Source organism: Cicer arietinum, chromosome 4 (genome assembly GCF_000331145.2).
Source record: "Cicer arietinum cultivar CDC Frontier isolate Library 1 chromosome 4, Cicar.CDCFrontier_v2.0, whole genome shotgun sequence".
Lineage (NCBI taxonomy): Eukaryota > Viridiplantae > Streptophyta > Magnoliopsida > Fabales > Fabaceae > Cicer > Cicer arietinum.
In genome coordinates, this window is record NC_021163.2 from 13,617,395 (window position 1) to 13,639,652 (window position 22,258).

The window sequence follows — 22,258 nt, forward strand, 5'->3', positions numbered from 1 at the left end:
ACACCTGAGCTGCTGCACACAGCACACTCACATAATTATTGAATTGAACAGTCACTATATCAGGATTCAATTTCCGCTACTGCTCCAGGAAAGGAATATTTGTATCTGGCCTTTGTGATAATGATAATAATAATAATTTCCTCACCCTGTCTGAAGAAGATAATCAAAACTGAGGGGCAAATTATATTAATATTTATGTTTTAGATTAACCATATCTTATATGACAATATATTATATGATAGAGTTAATTAAATACATAAGACAGAATTTGCCTAAACACATGAAAATGCAGGAGTTAGAAGATATAGAGAATGTGAGTTGTTTGTGAAATACTAGTACTATCCAAATCTACTAAAGTTGAAGCTAATTTGATCCAAATATAGACTTTTAATTAAGTTGTACAGACATGCATTGTTAAGTTAGTTAATTAATAAGTTAAATAGAACAATAATAGTATTACACAAAGTCGGCGTTTTCCGTTACGTATCCTTGTCGGAGAGATGATTACGGTGGTAAGTGGGGACCACTGATTTGAAGACATTGACCCAAAGACAAGAAACTCAAATGGTAACAAAACAAGTGTTGACGTTTTCAAAAAAGCCTTTAGTAACTAACGGCGTTATAAGCCGTCGTTTCATTATAAATAAAGTCTCCACAAGTTTTTGCAATCAACGTTACTTCTCTCTCTCTCTCTGCTGAGTAACTCAGTTTTGGTTCATAAAATTCATTTATGGTTGCGTGAAAGAGAAGTTTGGAATAATAGTATTTGTGTTCTCTAATTATTGCAAACTCATATCACTTCACTTCTTAGTCAGCACCAACATACATTTTTCTCGAAATGGGGAAGAAATCAGAACTCAAAGACAATAACAAAGTCGAAGAAGTTCTAAAACTCATCACAAAACAAACCCCTCTCACTCTCAAACAGGTTTTTCATTTCTCCTTTCACTCTTAACTAACCTTTCAAACTTCATTGTGCTTCATTGTTTATATTTTTTTTTATATACAGGAAAAGTTCTGTAACTATGCTTCTGTCAAACGGTTTCTCAATGTGAAAGGGGATAATGTCAAAAAAGCTGCTAAGCAACTTAGAGCTTGTCTTTCATGGAGAGAAACTATTGTTACTGGTATATTATCAATTCTTCTTCTTCTGCAACTTAATCACATTTTTTTTCTTCTTCTCTCTACTACAAAAGTTATTTACCCGTTGTCATTGTGAAAACCACGCCGACTTCTCTTTTTGTTTTTGTCTCTCCAAAGAAAAAGAATCTTGCTTTTTTTTTTCTTCTCTTCTTTTGAATTAATAAGCTTTAAAGTAAAATATGCACCCCACTCCCTATACTATACTTCTAGTAGTAATCATTATCTCACTCTCCATACCCCTGCAAAAGAATAATTTTTTTCTTCTTTTTATTGATGGGATTTTTTATTTTTGAAAAAAAAAAAAGATCAATTGATAGCAGATGATTTCTCAGCTGAATTGGCTGAAGGTTTGGCTTATGTGGCTGGTCATGACGATGAATCAAGACCTGTTTTGGTAATTTCATTGCTTTAAAAATAAAAACTTTATCTGAGTTTGAGCCTTTGTTTTTTCTGAGTTTAAAAATTTGAAATTTGAATGTTTACAGATTTTCCGCATGAAGCAAGACTACCAGAAGTTGCATTCTCAGAAACTGTAAGTAACCAAACAATAGAGAAGAAATATTAATTTTGATTTTGACCCTTTCAGAGTTTCATTATTTTCTGGTATTATATTATGATATTCATTCATTGTACTAAACTATGTTGTTGTTTTTTTCCTCTTGTACTGTTATTACTCAAGGTTCATTCGTTTACTGGCTTTCACAATGGAAGTGGCAATTTCGAGCATGCCAAAAAACGTAGAACAATTTATCATGCTTTTCGATGCAAGTAAGTCTAAATTTCCATAATGCCATTTGAAAAACCGGAGTTGGGGGAAAATTACAAAATAAGTGAAAAATGAGAAAGAAACAGAAAAGATTGAGGGATCAGAAACATTAAATGAGAGTGCAGGCATTTGTATAACTCTGTTAGGATTACCGGCAGGACCTGAGGGAGCACACAGAATGTGTTCGGAGTGCCCCTCTTGTGTCACAGACTCCAGCCTTCAATTAATGTTACAAAAGGGTATTATTGGGAATTGTTGTTTTCATTTTTTATATTCTCTATCACAATTGGTCCATTTCTATCTTTAATGCTTCCTTAAAATTATGCTATTGTAGCATCGCACCAACAACCCATCTTTCTCCTTTTTACCTTTGTCCCACTACTCTTTATTTACTCATATTTTGTAAGTGCAAATTTGGTATCACAAACAAGTATTAGTAGCATTTTCTAACATTAGTGATTTTAATGGCAAACTACATTTAAAAAATTAATTAGTGTGATTTATTTTAACAATGTTGTTTATTTATTATTACAGGCTATTACAGGTCAGCATCTGGTTTTATGAACTTATTGTTGGCAGCACTGAAAATTGTAGCTGAGTACTATCCAGATCGGCTATACAAAGCTTTTATCATAGACCCTCCATCCCTTTTTGCTTATTTGTGGAAGGTAAACACACCAATTCAAATTCTTTACTTTGTCTAATTTTAGTACTCTATATTATCAAGTACTACCACAGTGCTAGTTAAACTCCAAAACAAATACTGTTTGAAATTGACCACTACAATATATTTTTTTGCTGTCTTTTGTAAGATGTGTTGGGTATACACTATGCAGTCTTGCATTCTTTCTAATATCATCATCATGGTTGTTTTACTTTTGTTTGACTATTGACAATAAGGAATGGAGTATATATATATATATGGACCACTCTGGATCTCTGTTTTTTTAGGTGGTCCATTCCATCCACGACAATGCTATTTGTTGTTACATCTTAACCAAGTCATTGTAATTGAAAATATATATAATCATGCACAAAAGTACCCCCACTTCTGAACATGTTTCTTTTGGATTTTTTGTTTAAGAAATTATTGACTTATTATGTAATATTAGGTAGAGCTGCTAGTTCAGTAGATTAAGTTAAATTCAAACTCAACCAACCATATACTTACTATGTGACCCAATCACGTATCATATTGTGTATTATTAAAAATTGAAAACCTATTTCAGTTTTTTTAGGGTTAGATTTATAGGGAATTGGGAGTACACTATTGTTTTGCCTTTGTGCCACCTTGTACTCTTAAATAAAGATGTGTATCCATCCATCAATTCAATCCCAGTTTGTTTTGCCCAGGCCAATAATTAAAACACAATCAATTATTTTTATTTGTCATTCATATGTTTGAATGGACTTATTTCAGATTATAAATAGTTGATTAGACTATTTTTAAAAACACTTATGAAAGCAATTTAATATATATGTTTATAAATGCATCTTTGGATTTGCAGTATAATTTTTGAAAATCATAACACTTGGTCGTAATTTTAACGCTCTTTCCGTATAATGACTTGTATTATAATAATTTAATTAAGTTGTAGAATAAATAAAAAAGGAATGACGGTGTGTGTGCATGTGCAGGGTGTTCGGCCATTCGTGGAGCTATCAACGTGTACAACGGTGATATCATCATTGGATTTCGAAGAATCAATGGACTACAACGACTTCTCAGCATACCCTCGAGCGTCGTCCCTCAGATTCGATCCATCAACAATAAAATCAACGGCAAAGATCGGTTCATGCTCATCTTCACGTTTCTCCTTCACAGTATCCCATCAACTGGACTCACTAAAGCCTTGGTACCTGAGCCTAGGCGACACATCAGCATCAAAAGTGGGACCCACAAGTCCCTCCCCAGCATCACTAATCTCACCACTCAACGCTCGTTCGCTCTCTTTCGCATCCCCAGTAGCACGCACTCAGCGGGGCCCACCAGCCAGCAGGAAAGGCCTCTTCCCGTCAACACCGCTGCCGCAGCGCGTCACGGTTCCTCACCGGACAACTACTTTCCTACAGTCTCCGGCAACGTTTTTCCGGCGGGATAGCGGGAAGGTGGAAAGGGGAAGAGAGTCGTTTTTGCCGTATGTGAAATTCTACAGAAGGCCGTACGATGAAATGGTTTACAGGTCAAAGATGAGGCCCCCACTCGGTGGCTTAGTCTCCATTGTTTCTCCTCACCTCAGACGTCGTCACACTCACCTTTCCGTTTCTCAGCGTTTCTAATAGTAACAATTATATTATAATAACCTCAATTACCCTCTTCAAAATCAAAACATTATTATTATTATTATTATTCCCTTCTTGTTTTCTTCTTCATTGGTACATATATTATTATTACTTTGAATGTATTAACTAGCTAGATGATATTAATTGGTTCAATTGTTTTATTATCAAGCTCAATTGCAATTTCCAAGTACCCTCGTGTTCTTGATTTGGTTGAATTAAATTGAATGTCAACACTCCATGGTTCTATGTTAAGGTTTATAGAGAGATTAATTAAATGTATTAAAAAATAACGACGACGTGGGAGAAGGGGTGTGAAACTGCGTGCCGTGTGTAGTTTATTTTTGGCAATGGCAATGGCATGGAAAGAAGGGATCGTGGTCGAAACGGAGAGTGAGCGAACCCTTCAACGAATTACCACACATTGGAAATCTTTATGTTTGTAATGATGGGTGTACCGTAATTAAATGGCTTAAACACCATACTTTTTTTGCATTGAGGGATATACGTAGAACCAAGAATTATTCTGAACCCCAAACACCCTAAGCCTATGTCACAATATCCATTTCTGGAGCAATGAGGAATATTAGATTATTACTATTTAATTTCTCATCACAATGCAAGTAGACCAAAATAGTACTAAAAGATAATAGCAAAATGACAGCGTTGATATTTGTAATTTACTATTTGCCTTTGTGTTGAGGATTGAAGAATGAAAGGAATCTTTTTGTACAAACTTAGAAAATAACGAATTTGAATTGAAAATTTGATACCCTTGGTGTTGTATGATTTGCAAAAATAGACTATAATAATAGTTGGGTTGTACATTTCGATGTGAGAGTTGGTAGGAATATGTGTCGGGTTTGGTTGTCTGAGTGAGAGAAGTCAAACCTAGCTAACTAAGTTGGAATAGTCAGAGAGCTTCTTCTTGTGTGTGTGTGTGTGTGTGTATTGGTAAATGAAAAGTAAGAGCAGTGGAAGGAAATTGAATTAATAGATACGGTGTCGTTTCTATGTTGGAGATTGGGGTTCCTTTGTCATATAGCATGTGTCTTTTAGGAATCAAGGTTTCTGTTACTCAAAAGCTTGATGATGTTAGCTAAATTGGTGTGTTTCTGAGTTTTTCAGCTTTCACATCTTCCTAATCTCAGGCTTTGTAGTTTAGCCCGAGATTGTGCTGTGCTGCATCAATAACTCTGCTTGTATGTGTTTTCCTAGTGCCAGTATTTGGATTATGTTCTTTGTTTTCTTCTGCGTTTCTCACTGTTCTTTCCTTTCCTTTCTGGAGCCCTCCAATTATAATATAACGACACACAACAAAATATCCTACTCACTATTCAACATTGTCAACCCGTGTGTATTTGTATTTGACGGAGTCACTCCATTTGTGAGTGTTAAATAGACTTATATGTTGTTTACTATTGTGTTACTCAACTATCACTTTTTCGAACAATGTAGGACTCACGTCAACATTGTAACCGATGTAATTTTGTTTAATGTTAATGAAAATGCTATTTCTGTTCATTCTTCTTCTTCTTTATTTTATTTGATCTGGCTGGTCATTTTCTTCTAAAGGTATAACTTACAAATTCTATTATATACTTTGGTTTGAGAGTAATCTATTGTATAAGGAACTTGCTGGAATATCTCTTCCATTTTTTTAAATGTCAATTTTTTTTGCGTAAGATTTGGTTCCAAAAGGGGAATAGAGAGATGAGTACCTTTAATAGTTTGACTTAGAGTATTTGGGCTTATATTTATATTTTGTTTTGGGCCTATATATGGCTGGTCTTGCTGGACTTAAAGTATTTGGCTGGTCTTACACGACTTGGAGTATTTGGCTTATATTTAGTAGTTTGAAAATTGTGTAAGTTTCACCACTAACTCTCTTAAACCAAAAGAAAAAAAATATTTTTTTGAAGAAAAAACTATAAAATGAAATCAAGAGGAGCTATTAATCATTCTTCAAAGTTAAAACTCCAACATCACATGGTTGGCTAATGAAGAATGGCATGATATCGTCAAAGATAATTAGATGATTAGCACGCTAATGGTCACAGACTCTTTTGTTTCACTGTAGAAGTTAAGCAATCAAATTAATCATGTATTCTTGTTGTGAACGTAAGGAAATAACATATACAGACTGTACTGCTCCCATCTCTAGTTTTCCTTAACAATGACAACTAAATCAACGATATCGATGTATATTGTTCTGATTAACTCACTAAATCAGTATAGTCTACCCAACAAGACTGAGGCACACACATAGAGTCTTTGCTTTAGTATTCGCTAAAAAATAATATTTTTTTTTTTATACAATAGACCTCAATTGATTTTATTATCAAACGTAAAATAAATATTATATAATATTAATTATATTAATTTAATAAATAAATTTAATATATAAATATGAATCAGACTATTTAAAATAAAATTAAAATGAAATAAGTGAAAGTTTTATTAAATTACAAAAGAGACTACAGATAAATTTATCAAAACAAACAAAACAAGTAAAATTGAAAATATTTTTGATTTCTCGTTGATACAAGTTTAAGAGATGTGACACATAAGTGTTTGATGTGTCAATCAATAAAATTTGAAGTTTGTTTTAATATATATAAATAAACTGAGAAATCAATAAAATGTAGTGAAGATATTGCTAACATGAGTTTTTGGAGTGGTACAATATATATACACATTATTTTCTTCTTCAACGAAAAGATGTAAAATTTTACATCAATTTTTAATGTTTTTGTATAACAATTAAAATGTCTTATTTTATTTTTTGAAAAATATATAAAAAAAAAAAACAGATTTAAAAATGCCATGATTTCTGCTAAAAAAATTCTATAGTTATTAAATAAAATATTAATCATTTTTTTATTAATTTTTGAAAAATCCTCTTTTATACACCAATTTTCTAAGATATTGTCCGTTTTGATTCTTATATAAGTCTATGATTTTGCCGTTAGTTAAAAATTACTTTTGTAGGTCGAGTAGTGTAAATATTTATAAACTAACCATATAATCGATTTCTAAGCAAGATAGGATTTTTAAGTGTATATGTAAATAGATTCTTAAAATATAATATTATGATGTTTGTAAAGATATCAAAATGTGATCGTGTAAAATATATTCATACTTTCAGTAAATATAATTGATAAATTCTGAAAATTTTCCAACTCAATGCTATGAGATCTTTTTAAGGAAGTGTGCATAATCGTTTAACTTATTGATCATTCAAATAGTGGAACCCGCCGGGAATAAAGTAGTATATACATTTCAAAATTCATTCTTTACATGTGACAAAAAAAAATAGTACTATAAATACAACATGGAGGCCAAAAACATATATCTCATCAATGATATGAAAAAAATGGTCAAATCATCAAGGTTTGATAAAGCAACACTCGTGATTACACAATGTCTAACTCTGGCATTTTTTCTTCGATTCAATTTCATTAGTAGTTTGCCTCACCCTTTAGACCCTCTTTCTCCTATTGAAATAAACAAAACAAGACACATAGTTCAAAAGTCTTACCTTGGTGCTATTCCTAATATTACCTATCATTTTGTGGATGTTGAAGAACCAAACAAAAACAACGTCCTAAAGTGGTTGTCTTCAACTACAAAAGAAAAAAAGCATATTATTCCTAGACAAGCCAAAGTAGTTGTTAGAGCCCAAGGTGAGACTCATGAGCTTGTTGTGGACTTAACAAAAAGTTCAATTGTATCAGATAAAATCTACAAAGGTCATGGTTACCCTCCTTTTACATTCAATGAGCTTTTTCTAGCTAGCAAATTGCCCCTTAAATTTTCAAATTTCAAAGAGTCAATTACCAAAAGGGGTTTGAATTTGTCTCAAGTTTCTTGTGTACCATTCACAGTTGGTTGGTATGGTGAACAAATTACAAAAAGAGCCCTCAAAGTGTCATGCTTCTATAGAGGTGAATCAATAAATATTTGGGCAAGGCCTATTGAAGGAATCACTTTACTAGTTGATGTTGATTCAATGAAAATTACTATGTACAATGATAGGTATAGGGTCCCTATGCCTAAAGCTGAAGGTACAAATTTTCAATCTTCAAATAGTAACAAGGCTAAAATATTTGATACATGTAACATATCAGATATTGGGTTCAATATTAAAGGCCATGAAGTGAAATGGGCTAATTGGGCTTTTCATGTTGGGTTTAATGCAAGAGCAGGAATGATCATATCAACTGCTTCAATATTTGATGATAAAAAAAACAAGTATAGGAGAGTGATGTATAGGGGTCATGTGTCTGAGACATTTGTTCCTTATATGGATCCTACAAATGAATGGTATTTTAGGACTTTTATGGATGCAGGGGAATTTGGGTTTGGGCGTGCAGCTGATAGCTTGCAGCCCAAGGTTGATTGTCCTAATAATGCTGTGTATATGGATGGTTATATGGCTGGACCTAATGGAGAAGTCCAACAGGTACCAAGGGCTATTTGTATTTTTGAGAGGCGTTCTGGTAATGTGGCTTGGAGACATATGGAAATCAACAATCCCACAAAATTGGTAAGGTCTTATTTAATTTGTTAGAGTTCAGCCAAATTATGCATTCAGGATTTGAACTCGGATGTTCTGACGGATTATCCTTAACTAAAATTTATTAACCATTTGAGTCCAACCACTTCATTAACTAAAATTTGTTGTGTTTTTCTGCAGATAAGAGATGGAGAGGCTGAAATTACTTTGGTGGTGAGAATGATTGCTACTGTGGGTAACTATGATTATGTTCTTGATTGGGAATTCCTGAAAAGTGGCAGCATAAAAGTTGGGGTAAGATTCTTGTAGTTTGTTGTTGAATTTTTATTATTCAATTACAAAAAAATGCAATTATTCTAAATTGTTTATTGTGCTATGCATAGGTGGCTTTAACAGGTGTATTGGAAATGAAAGCAGTCCCATATAGACATAACAGTGAAATAAGGGAAAAAGTATTTGGAACCTTAGTGGCAGAAAACACCATAGCCAATTATCATGATCACCATGTAACATATTATCTTGACCTTGACATTGATGATAATGCAAACTCTTTCATCAATGCCAAGCTGCAAAAGGCCACAGCAAGTGGCTTTGGAACACCAAGGAAGAGTTATTGGACTGTTCTTAGAGAAGCTGCCAAAAAGGAAGCTGAGGCTAGAATCCGACTCGGCTTGGAGCCAGCTGAGCTGTTAATAGTTAATCCTAATAAAATGACAAAGTTGGGAAACCAAGTGGGTTACCGGTTAATTAGTGGACAGCCGGTTACTTCTCTGTTGTCTGATGATGATTATCCACAAACAAGAGCTTCTTATACAAAGTATCAGTTATGGGTTACTCCCTATAACAAGTCACAGAGATGGGCTGGAGGGTTCTATGCTGATAGGAGCCGTGGAGATGATAGCTTAGCCGTTTGGAGCCAGAGGTAAACTCTCTTTAACTTACTTTTTAAATTTCAACTGCACTTCAATAAGTCTGATAAAAATTTGTGTTATAATATCAATTTTTTAGTAAATTAAGAAAAAAAAATCAACTTATTAATCAAATTGTATTGCCGAATTTGAATTTGACACACAGGAACAGAGAGATTGAAAATAGAGACATAGTTCTGTGGCACACAATTGGGATCCATCATGCTCCTTATCAAGAAGATTTTCCAGTAATGCCGACAGTTCAAGGTGGATTTGAACTCAGGCCAGCTAACTTTTTCGAAAGCAATCCATTGCTTGAAGCATAAAATAGAGCTCAATGCAAGCAAGCATATGATCAACTAATTAACCAAACTATGCATTATTTTAAGATATACAACAAAATGATAGGTTGTGTTTAGATTATTATTCTTTTAATATTATTAAACGCAGACATGTTGTATTTAATATTGCCCTTTTCCTTATCCTAAAAGATTCACATTTGTTTGGGATAATAATCAAAAAAGTTGAAGTGATTGAATGTGCTAGTTCGGACATCAACAATAGATAACACGATTTCAATCTGAAGTGACAGAGTTACGTAGACACCAAATGATAACTAGTGTCTCGAGTTACTTTATTGGAAAAAAATAAAACTCTTGATACAAGTTAAAACAAGAAAATTATTACATTGGTTTCCTCAACTGAATAATTACAAAGTACATCCTCCTCATATCAATGAGTGATACAAATAAAGGCATACCCAACTAATGTTGAGAAGTGCAATTAGGCCAGTGCACAGGCTTTGGTGATTTTGTTTTAAGGACAGGATTGCTCTCAGAAATTGGTTGGTCTGAGCTCAAATCCACCACTCAAAGTTGGCATAACTGGAAAATCTTCTTGAGAAGGAACATGATGAAATCCCATTGTGTACCATAGTACTATGTCCTTGTTCTCAATCTCCCTATCCCTACACATCCAATTACAAAACATGAACAATTTCTCACACCTCTTTTTTATGCATATTACAACTTACAAGGAGTAAGTAAGTCAACATTTATATTGAAACATTCAGCAGTTAAGATCAAATCAAGATTAATCTTAGTCCTAATAATTTATAAAGGAGTCAACAAGTATGCGAGTGCAAATAGTTTCTAACCAACTACTATTATTCATCAATCTATAGTATATTATATTGGAAAAATTTCACCCATGACAAATAGTATTTACCAACATTACATTAGTATAAGTGAAACTATATTCGGATTTCATAAACAATGAAAAAAACGTAATTGGGAGGAGATACTACACTAAAGGTGACCAGTCAGATTCTCCAACAGAGATTAATTATCATCAAAATTGATGGATGTTTCGTACCAATAACATGATTAAAAAATTTGACCTATAGGTTATGTCTATTTTGATTAAAAATAGAAGATATATGAGTGTCATTTAAGCTTATTTCAAAACTGTTAGTGTAATTTCCTCTAATATATATTTGTGTGATTTATAAAAACAGTTTATGATATATCCATAAGCTATTTTTAGCTAATTTTTATAAGCAACCTCGGATAGTTTATTAAAAACAGTTTAATTTTATTTTACATTGTGTTGTAAAAATAGTTTATACATTAATGCTTATACTAAAAACCGTTAAATAAGCTGTTTATCCAAAGAATAATTGACTCACCTGAGACTCCAAACAGCTAAAGTATCATCACCTCTGCTACGATCAACATATAACCCTCCAGCCCATTTCTCAGTTTTGTTGTATGGTGTCACCCACACATTATAATTAGTGAAAGCACCTCTAATTTGCTGATAATCATCACTTACCAAAAGTGGATGCATAACTGATCCTGGAATCAAACGGTACCCAATTTGATTTCCTTGTTTTGTTCTTTTATTAGGATTCACCACTACTAACTCAGAAGGCTTAAACCCAAAGTTGACTCTAGCGTCAGCTTCTGTTTTAGCTGTTTCCTTAACAACGGTCCAATAACTTTTCCTAGGTGTTGTGTGATCTTTCACTCTTACTGTCTCCAAATTTGTCTTTACAAAGGAATTGGCTTCACCATCAATGTCAAGGTCTAGATAATAAGTAAAGAAGTGGTCATGGTACACGCCAATGGTATTATCAGCTAGCAATGTGCCATAAATGTCTTCTTTGATTTGATCTGTGTGGGTATATTTCCCTGCCTTAATCCCTAGTATACCAGTAAGCCCAACCTATTTTAAAATGTAACATGCAGTTAGCTTCATATAACAACAGCTAATTACAAATTTATGGTAAATTATAAGTTACAAATTACAGTTTTAATAACATATATATTATATGAAAAGCTAATATTGTGACTAATTTACATAAAAAAACAACACATGAATAAATCATTTATAAGAACTTTGGAAAGTTTTCATTCACTAACAACAAAACTAGAACAAGTCTCACAAGCTATAAGTGTGTGTAAAGAAATGAATACAAATATATCAAAAAAAATTGCTATTACAAATTTGAGTAAAGAAATGAATGATCCAAATTTAACTCATGACAATAGGCATAAACATACCCCAAGTTTGATGCTACCACTTGGCTTAAACTCCCAATCTATGATATAATCATAGTTTCCCACAGTTGAAACCGCTCTCACTACTAGGCTTACATCTGACCTTACCTCAGTTATCTGCCACAAACACAATCAATAAATATATATGTCAACCGAAATAAAAATATGAAATAAAATAAGACTAAACAACCATTATGGTACTTCAATGTATGAGACAGTGTCACTATAATTCTTGAATTTACCAAAATTACGAAAACATAGTTGGATGTGTATTTTGTTTGATTAGTAAGTTTAATTAGAATGTGTCTTTAATTAGTAAGTTTAATTATCTGATATGTTTCCTTTAATCAGTTTGCCACAATTAGTAGTAATATGAGATACACTGAGAAGATGTTTTTGTAATTTTGATTGATTCAAAGACTACAGTGACATTTTCTTACACATATAATGACCAAAATTACTCTTCACTCAAATAATAATTGAAATATAAAATTAAAAGTCAATTCTAAAAAAATAAATACCACTTGATTTGGAATAGCAATTTCTGTGTGACGCCACATGATGTCACCAGCATACTTGTCAAAAATGCAGAAAGCATTAGATATCTGAACAGGAGTACCATCTGAAGCAGAATAGTATGCATCTAAGAAGACAGCATTTGCAGGGCAATCAGTGAAAGGTTGTAATGAAGACATAGACTGTCCAAATCCATATTCACCACAATCAAAGTAACTTGTGTAATACCATTCCTCAGTTGGATCTTGGTATGGCACAAACACCTCTGATATGAAACCTTTGTACAGTACATCACGATATTTCTGTTTTTCTAGATCATAAATTGATGCTAGAGAAATTATTGGGCCAGCCTGAATGTCGAATCCCAAATGGAATACCCAATTGGCCCAACTGATCACATCAAATGTAAGATTTAGATTTTCCCCCCCATAATACACTGTTTCACATTATTATTATTATTATTATTATTATTATTATTATTATTATTATTATTATTATTATTGTTGTTGTTGTTGTGCTCGATGCCATATTAAATATTCTCCACATCGATTATAATTCATTATTACAAAGATTATTTGTAAAATGAGGGTTGTAGTGTAGAATGAAAGTCGTCGCTCTTTATAATTTTTTTTATCTAATAAATTCTTTTTAAATTTTATCTTATTTTATTTTAATAAACTAACTAATATAGTATTTTATTAAATAAATCTCATTAAAATATAATATAAAAATTTAATTGTAGTTTTTGTTCATCTACTTTTATTTATACATGAAATTGATCTTTTTATTTTAAAATCCTTCTGTATTAGTAATGTGATAAAGAAGTGGCAACATAGATCCTCTCACCTACATCAGAAACAACAATATTAATGTTATTAAACTCTTAATTATTACGGTTGTTCGTTGAAAAATAAAATCTAATATGAAAGAAAAAATTATTATATTTTGTACTTTTAGTCTCCTCATTTTCAAAACAAGTTTTTTGGTTGTACACTATTTTTTTTTATGATGTTACATTCTTATTAACTTATTTTTGTTAATTTTATTTATATATTAAAAATTAATTAATTTAATTTAATTTATATATTTAAAATATTTGAAATTAAAATTAATTTTTTTTAAATTATTTATATTATTTAACTTTTTAATAATTTAAAATTTCAAAATATATACATAGAATAGTTAAAATTTTATTTTTAATATTTATCTTATTTATGTATTTAAAATTAAAATATTTAATTAAATATTTGAACTTTTATTCATTTTATATTAAAAATAAAATAAATAATAAAATTAAAATATTAAAATTAAAATTTTAAAATTTTGCTTGTTTTAAGTTATTGTTGGTTTTAAAATATAAAGATAAAATAAAATTCCTATGATTGATGGTAGTGATTCGTAGGGATTTAGTAAAAAAAAAGCAATTCGTTGGGAATTTTTTTATAAATGATTGATTCTTGTTTAAACTATATCTTATGAGAAGATATGAGAAGCGTGAAACAAATAGAGAATAAAATATAATAAACCTAACCTGACGGAGTGAGCTTGAATAGTAAAACCAGGTCCATCCTGTTGCGTGACAGCTATACCTTTAAGCTTTGGACCAAACGGTGGTTTCATCTTCGAAGTTCTATACTCAGTACCTTCTGCTTTCGCTACCGGAATCACCTCTCTATCTGAGTAACCAACAATTTTCATTTCATCTAAATCTACCACCGTCGCCACACCCTCCAACGGTCTCACATACAAATTCGCACTCCCATTTTTGTAATAACACTTCACTTTCACTCTCCTTTTGCTCTTTTCCTCTCTTCCAAACCAACCTACCGTAAAAGTTGCACACACAACATCAGATATGTTTAATCCTCTTTTATTCAACGAATTTCTAAACGGTTCGTAACTGAATGGTAACTGTGACGCAACGGTTTGTTCGCCAAATGTGAGCATAGGGTATCCTTGTCCTTTGTTGATTTTTGTTGAGATTATGGAACGAGTTGAGAAATCTATTGTGATTTCGAGGGATTGTTTTTGGAACCTTGCTATGACGAAAGCTTGACGAGGTGGTGGTTTTGGAAGAGTTTTTGTTTTGGTGTTTGAGGATAGCCATGATTGGATGAGAGGCTTGTCGGGTTCGGCTAATCCTACGTAGTGAAAGGTGAGGTTTTTTTGTATGTCGGTTGAGTTGGTTTGGTATGTTTGATGGATGATGGTTTGGACAAGGTTGAGTTCGGAAGGGGTTAGAGGGTCAAGTGGGTGAGTGCATTCTATGGGGATCCATAAGAGCACGAGGACAATGAAGAGCATTCTATGGTTGTGTGGTGCTAGCTTGTGTTATTAAAACAGAGAGAGTCCTCTTATGTTGCTGATTTTGGTCGAACAAAGTCAACTTTGAATCACGAGTGAAAATAAATAGCACTTTAATTGTGACTCTTTTAAGTTCAACTCCACTCTTGGATGAGGAGGACAAATTTTAATTTTCTACTTTTAATAAATTTTTAATTTTTAATTATTAACTATTCACTAATTTATTAACTAATTTTCACCGGACAAAAACTAACTATAACATATGTAACAACGTATAGCATGGTTCTTTTCATTTTTGTATGGTGATGGTAGAGCCATATATCAATAATCAATTATAGCATACTGTATAACATTTGTTAATTGGTTGTGTTTGTTGGTTCAGACAGATCAAACTATATTATTGCGTTATCAAATACAAATGAAAGATAATATATATAAAAAAAGATATAGCCTTGTCATATTTTGTTTTTATTATTGTCCATCAGTGGTAGCCTCATTTTCGTCGTCAATTAATGATCACATCCAGCACCCGTTTTTAATGTAAAATTTTAATTTTCTGGTCAATTATTGGGTATCTTGTTGTTTTGTTCGATATCGGTACTCATATAGTAAAAGTAATTCAAAATTACATTTAAAAAAATTTAATTTAATATAAAAAATTCGATACGACGTTAAAAATGGTGGATAGCATATCCAACAAAAAATACTAAGATTTTAAAGTGTTTACCTAAATTTTTTTCTTAATCGTTTGTTTGATATGGAAACTACTAAGTTAATTAATTAGCCGTCATTGTTCTAGTTAGAGATCAAAGTTACATATACTTTTAATTAATTGGATCTTAATCAAAGTTTAGTAAATAATCCATGTCTAGCCCAACATTTATTAAGGTTTAATGTGAGTTCTAAATCAGAACTTTGATAAGACTATTTTAAAGTCTTTCTCATATTAACATCTTTAAACAAATATTGAGACATTTTTTTTTAAATTTAACATAATATTTAAAAAAAAATGAATTTATATAACATCTTGCTTCAATTCTATTTATAACAATGCATTTAAATATGTTAAAATTTTATGTAAACTAAAACTATTAAATTACTAAAAGATTAGCAAACTTGTAATTTAACATAATTTTTTAAATATAATATATGATAATAATGATAATACAAAAATATTATTATATTTATATAAATAGATCAGTTTGATAAATTTAAAAGATTTTTTTGTGACATATAATTTGATTCTTTTGATTAAATAAATAGACTATAAAAAAAAAAAAGCCTTAGTATTGCCAATTTAAAAATTAATCTAATTTGGCATGAATGCGTAAACTAAACCACAAACATTTATCTCACTGATGATGATTATCTAGCAATACAAAAGTGCCACTACTCCCACGTTACGAAATCTTGAACTATCAATTGACGATACAAAACTTCGAAGAAAGCTTATTGGAAGGTTTCTTTACCTCATTTTTTCTTTTTATTGAATACCTCACTAACAAAATTTAGTCATTACATTTCATCACCTATGCCGTCTTACTTTCAGGTTACCACTCGCATATATAACACATGACATTTAATTTTTGTAGTTTCGAAGAGTACGATGAGAGCGAAATATTTTTAGATTAGCCGAAGCACCCAAATACTTTCTTTTTTCTTCATCCATTAAATGATATTAATAATCAAAATAGTAAATTACATAAATGTTACAAACATTTATGTAGTAAATTAGATAAACAATTGATTAGTGTAAAATAGCTAACTAATTAATATACTTAACTAATTAACCAACTAAAATATCTAACATCTTTTCAAGAATGTGTTTACTACACTTCAAGTTGAAAAATATCAAGTACAAAATATCGAAAAAGACATTGATTACAAAGAATATGAAATATCAAAATACATTTATTAAAAGATTTTGAAATGTCAGAAATAAATCAGCTAAAATATTTTGAATGTCCAAAAATATACATCAACTAAAAGATTTTTTAACGCCGGAAATACACCGACTAAAAGATTTTATTTTGAAGATATATTTTTCTCTTGAAATAAGAACAAGAAATATTTTAATTCAATGCAAAATCTTCTCTTGCTTTTTTTCTTTTGAACAAAATCACAACTACTTGGTAATTGGCTTGTTCGTTTAATTGAAAATCACAATCTTTTTTTTTTGTTAGTAAGTGTTGAATACAGAGTCTACATGTTCGTGCATGATTTTTGTTTGCAGCTTATTTTAATGTCAATTTGACTAAAAAGAAATAATTGTCACCAAATGTTGTTGTTTTTATAAAATCTTCAACAAATACATTAACTCCATCGTTTTTTTACTTGATAAAAATTGTTAATGTTGAAACAAAGTTGATATCAAAATATTGAAGAAGTATTAGGTCTTAGTAAATTGTTGTTGGCAAAGATATTGGTCTTAGTAAAATAATTTTGTTTTTTAGAATTTTATGTTTATTTAATTATTGCTTTTTTCTGTATCCGTCTTTTTTTAATTATTATTGACACATGAAACATGCGCGTTGATCCTTGTCCCAATAGTCCAAATCGTCCTCCAGCACGAGAATCGAGCGGTTGTTCCTACCCTTTGAACCTTGTCTCTGCTTAAACTTTAAACATCTTAGTCTATTTTAAAGATTCAATTACGCGTTTGATAATATGAGTTTATCTCTTTCTCGATCCGAAACAGGGTGGAAAGTAGGTCGGAGAATGTATAGTGTAATAATCCACAAGTCACACATTTTTTACATGCCATTAATTATATTAATTTAATTACTCTTATCAGAAGAATGTGCGGTGGTCCTTTGTTACACTGGGGTTTGTTAATTTCTAGACTAGTGACATGATAATTTACCTATTTTCCGAAAATAAATCGAATAAGAATATACGAAACAGGCAGAATTATCTTGTTTTCTAGAAGAAGAATCTGAATAATGTTAGCTTGCAAAATATCCTAGAGTTCGTAAACTTTCCCAGTTCAAAGCAACCGTACATTTCGTATAATCATTTCTTATATGTTTTGGGAATTTCTCATCCCTATATGTTTATGGACCATCAAAAAACTTAAAATTATCCTTTATTAAATAAACACTCTTGAAGGCATTTTACTAGAAACACTTTCTGGTAATATATATAATGTATAATATGATAAATAAAAATTCAAGAACTAAATTACATCTAATTGAAATTGTGAAAGACCAAATTAGATTTTTATTCTTTGTTGTTGGTACATGATTGAATTTGAAAGAAGGAAAATCTATAATTTTGCTACACTACATTATTCAAAGACACTTTAAAATTGATAATATGACATTAAAAATTATGATTTGTAGTTAAATGAGAATGCAAAATTGTTTTATGCTAGTTATGTATGTCTATGAAAGTATCATAAATGTTGTTAAACATAAAAGTTGGCAACAGATAATTAAAATTCGAAAACATTAAAAATGGATGTATATCATATCATATAAGGGTGTCTAAAATTTGGACAGTGATGTAAAACTATTTTTGTTTTTGGTAGATGATTGAAAGTAGTTGATGAGATAACCTTTGTTGCGAATTGACGTGTGTCTAGACAGGGCATAATCGTCGATGCAGAAAACTCCCGCGGGTAGCGGTAGTGAGCATACGCGCCAATTTCGTGGTCCCCAGCTCACATCTGCTTACAAACAAAACGCTGAGTCAGCCACCGTTGGAGAGTCTCCTCTGTGTCTATCCAATCTCCACTGTCCACGTTACCTCCTCTATTTAATTCTCTATATATATTCACCCCCTCTCTTTTCATTCTCATCTTTTTCTCATTTCATCTAAATAACCACCCATGGCTTTCTATACCAAACCTTCTCCCTTCGACTGCATCATCTTCGGTAAGTACTTCTCTAAATCCCTCTCGTGCTTTTCTTCCTTGTGCATCTAATTTAGTTCTATCTCATAAATTGATCAAGCAGATTTGGACGACACTTTGTATCCTGAAACCATTGGAATTGGAGCTTCTGTCAAGAAAAACATCGACCTCTTCCTCATCGAGAAATGTGGTTTCTCACAGACCAAAGCTTCTACACTTCGAGTTGAACTCTTCAAATCCCACGGTAGCACTCTCGCCGGTTTGCGTGCACTAGGCTATGATATCACCGCAGAGGATTACCACAGGTAACACAAACTCCTTACTATTTAAAGAATAACCTAATTACTCTGTTTTTCACTTCAAAAAACCCTAATCTTTTCGTTTTTCTTACTGTAAACAGTTTCGTACACGGAAGGCTACCTTACGACTTAATCAAACCTGATATTCAGTTACGGAATCTTCTACGCACCATCAACCAAAGGAAAATTGTATGTTCATCTTTTAATATTTTCCATTAAATTGAGATTATTATTTGTAATACATGTTTATAATTATGGAATTATTTCTGTCATTGTTTAGATATTTACAAATTCGGATAGGATTCACGCGCTGAGAGTGTTGGATCGTCTAGGAATTAAGGACTGTTTTGAACAAATCATATGCTTCGAGACTATTAACCCGAATCTCCCCAACTCGACCCGACCCGATGAATTTCCTGTTGTCTTGAAACCTTCGCTGGAGGCCTTCAAGATCGCCATCCACGCTGCCAGCGTGGATCCTCGTCGTACGGTGAGCCAACTAAGCTTTTCGAATTAACAACTTTTCTGATAATGATAAATTGAAAATGATATAATTATTATTTAAATGAAGGAGAAAATAAACATAATTGTTATCTATTGCAGCTATTTTTGGATGACAGCGTTCGAAACGTTGCCGCGGGCAAAGAAATGGGACTCCACACTGTTTTGGTAATTTTACAATTCGTAGTACTAGTTATTAATACTGAATTTAATTTTTTATAATTATGAAAGTAATGAATGAATGCGATTGTTTAGGTTGGGAAGAAGGGGAAAAGCAAAGTAGGGGAGTATGTAGTGGAGTGTGTGAATAGTGTTGAACTTGCACAAGTAATTCCGGAAATATGGGGGATGAGAATGGACGATGATGATCAAAAGCTGAAGCTGGCGCGCACGAACAGCGAATTGGATGCTATGCTCAGCGCATTTACTGCTGTTGGAGCTTGAATTTGTTTGGGGGGCACTGAAGTGACGTTGTACATTCCCATTCACCCAACCAGACAATTCACAAATAATTTCGGAAACCTCGTGTGAATAATGTTAACAAGTGTCAACATAAAATGAATAAATAACTTCTACGGTAGATATATCAAATCAAGTGTGTAAACTTGAAAACTTCTAAATCAATATCTGTATTATTCCAACTTTATTTTCCGTAAAAAATCAAAATGATTCCCTCGTGTTGAAAAAAATAATAATATGAGATAGTAATATTTTAAGATATTCATTGAATGGTTGAAATTAAAACATTGTTCCTTTATTTTATTTTTTCAATAGGAAGGGATTCATTCCCATGCAAAATACATTATATGAAGATTAATAATACAAGAAATCATTCACATCAAATCATCATGAACTACTGTACAATTGAATATGAATCTTTTATTTATTTATATATAATATTTAATGTGAGATTGTGTTACTCACATTTTTTATATACCAACAAGAACTAATTAATCATTGAGAAATTTACTATCTATCATGATTATGAGAATATAGAAACAAAATAAACTTGGGTTAAGGGGTGAATTAGCATCTTAACACTCATATATATGTTCTAGGGGCTGAGCTAGAATCCAATATATTAATATATGCTCATACAGTCATACCTAAACTTGATATATGAAAATCTTGTGCGAATAAAATTGTTATTATTGATTATTGTATTAGCTTTATGATGTACCAGAATATTAGAAAACCTTTCCACATCAAGTGTACTGCGATAGCTTCGATAATATATTATATGTTTTCGATGGATAAACTAACATGGCCAGTTTCCATCTGATCTATCCATTTTATATAGTCATTTTTTGTTATTTTGCCACTATAAAATTATTTTGGGTCATCCACAATGGAGTTGCTTTCCTTGATAAATATCATATGTCATGTAAATATTTTGTTCTGTCCTAGCTAGTAAATTGTATTAAAATAAATTAATATTAATGAAATATAGTGATATAAAGTTATTAGTGAAATCTATTTAATAATTTTTTTTTTAGTTGTTAAATTGGAGAGATGAATATTTATTAACCACTATTATTAAAAATTATAAAATGTGTGATCAAGCTAAAACAATGAACATTAAACCTTTATTTCCTAATACCTTTCAAAATATGATCATGAGTATTTTCTAAATTTATAGGTTTGATCAAGCTAAAACAATGAACATTTCAAAACATGCTAAGAACCAAAATAACCATTATAATAAAGGTACAAACTACACACTAGAGAGTTTTTAACATATCTAACATAAATTTGATCAGAAAATGCGATTGGTGAGTTCACAAATCACAGGGTTGTTCAGTTTCTGTGGATACACACCATCCTTAGGATGCAAATATTGAACTTCCCCATTTTGGAACACTATATAATTGGTACTTGATCTTGTAGGTTGGTGTTGGTGAAGGATAATGTGGTTGATTGTTTGCATGTTACTAAGATACGGTTGTTGGGTTTGGGAGTAGAGAGAGGTGGGGTGAAGAGGGAGGTTTGAGTTGTCATTGCCATGGTTAATTAATTGGATACTATTACTATGGTTGTGGGATTTTGAGGGAACACTGTTGGGTTTGTGAAAGATCAATGTTTCCAATAAGACACCAAAAAAGATAAGCTAGTAATACTATAAGAGTTGTTTGCAAGACATTTTGGATAAGTAGTGTGGATGTTGATGTGGATCTGGATAAGACTAAATGACTTGGAACAATTAGAATGTGTATTTTGATTTTATGTCTCACACGTGCTTCATACTTTTGGTGCATGTTTTTGGATATGTGTTAACGATTTTAAAGTGAGTTGAATGTAAAACGATTTATGTTTTGATATATAAATATAAAAGCGTGTTGAAAAATAAATGTAAATGTAAAAAGTATGTTCAAATTCAAAAACTATAAATCTTATCTTCAAATTAAAATTAATTTTAATGGTAAAATTAACTTTATTCATAAACAATGTCAATCAATTTTACTTTTAAGATTAATTCTGTTGCTCCGCACGTGGAATTAAAAATAAGGTTATTCATGAAACTAGAGACTCGACAATGGAGTTCTAATGGATTTAAAAAAAATCTGTTATCCTTAAAAATAATGACGAAAAAATTTATCTATAAACTAAA

General features: G+C 31.4%; 4 protein-coding genes across 4 annotated transcripts; 3 read left to right on the forward strand and 1 right to left on the reverse strand.

Moving 5' to 3' along the window:
• Positions 1-661: 661 nt before the first annotated feature.
• Positions 662-4,360, forward strand: LOC101494372 (uncharacterized). Its single transcript, XM_004496683.4, has 7 exons — positions 662-928; positions 1,010-1,127; positions 1,449-1,537; positions 1,629-1,675; positions 1,823-1,911; positions 2,444-2,577; positions 3,548-4,360. The coding sequence occupies exons 1-7, from the start codon at positions 839-841 to the stop codon at positions 4,187-4,189; spliced, it is 1,209 nt and encodes a 402-aa protein (XP_004496740.1). The 5' UTR covers positions 662-838; the 3' UTR covers positions 4,190-4,360.
• A 3,176-nt stretch (positions 4,361-7,536) lies between these two features.
• On the forward strand, positions 7,537-10,453 carry LOC101494680 (primary amine oxidase 1). Its single transcript, XM_004496684.4, has 4 exons — positions 7,537-8,738; positions 8,889-9,002; positions 9,092-9,630; positions 9,783-10,453. Exons 1-4 carry the CDS (start codon positions 7,557-7,559, stop codon positions 9,940-9,942), a joined length of 1,995 nt encoding a protein of 664 aa, XP_004496741.3. The 5' UTR covers positions 7,537-7,556; the 3' UTR covers positions 9,943-10,453.
• Positions 10,211-15,102, reverse strand: LOC101494998 (amine oxidase [copper-containing] alpha 2, peroxisomal-like). Its single transcript, XM_012714707.3, is given in 6 exon segments — positions 10,211-10,453; positions 10,455-10,583; positions 11,304-11,842; positions 12,181-12,294; positions 12,699-13,083; positions 14,225-15,102. Coding segments are annotated over 6 exon segments (2,013 nt in total). The 5' UTR covers positions 14,998-15,102; the 3' UTR covers positions 10,211-10,380.
• A 3,691-nt stretch (positions 15,103-18,793) lies between these two features.
• On the forward strand, positions 18,794-20,333 carry LOC101495327 (haloacid dehalogenase superfamily protein). Its single transcript, NM_001364961.1, has 6 exons — positions 18,794-18,872; positions 18,954-19,155; positions 19,251-19,338; positions 19,430-19,639; positions 19,753-19,818; positions 19,906-20,333. The coding sequence occupies exons 1-6, from the start codon at positions 18,827-18,829 to the stop codon at positions 20,092-20,094; spliced, it is 801 nt and encodes a 266-aa protein (NP_001351890.1). The 5' UTR covers positions 18,794-18,826; the 3' UTR covers positions 20,095-20,333.
• Positions 20,334-22,258: the final 1,925 nt, after the last annotated feature.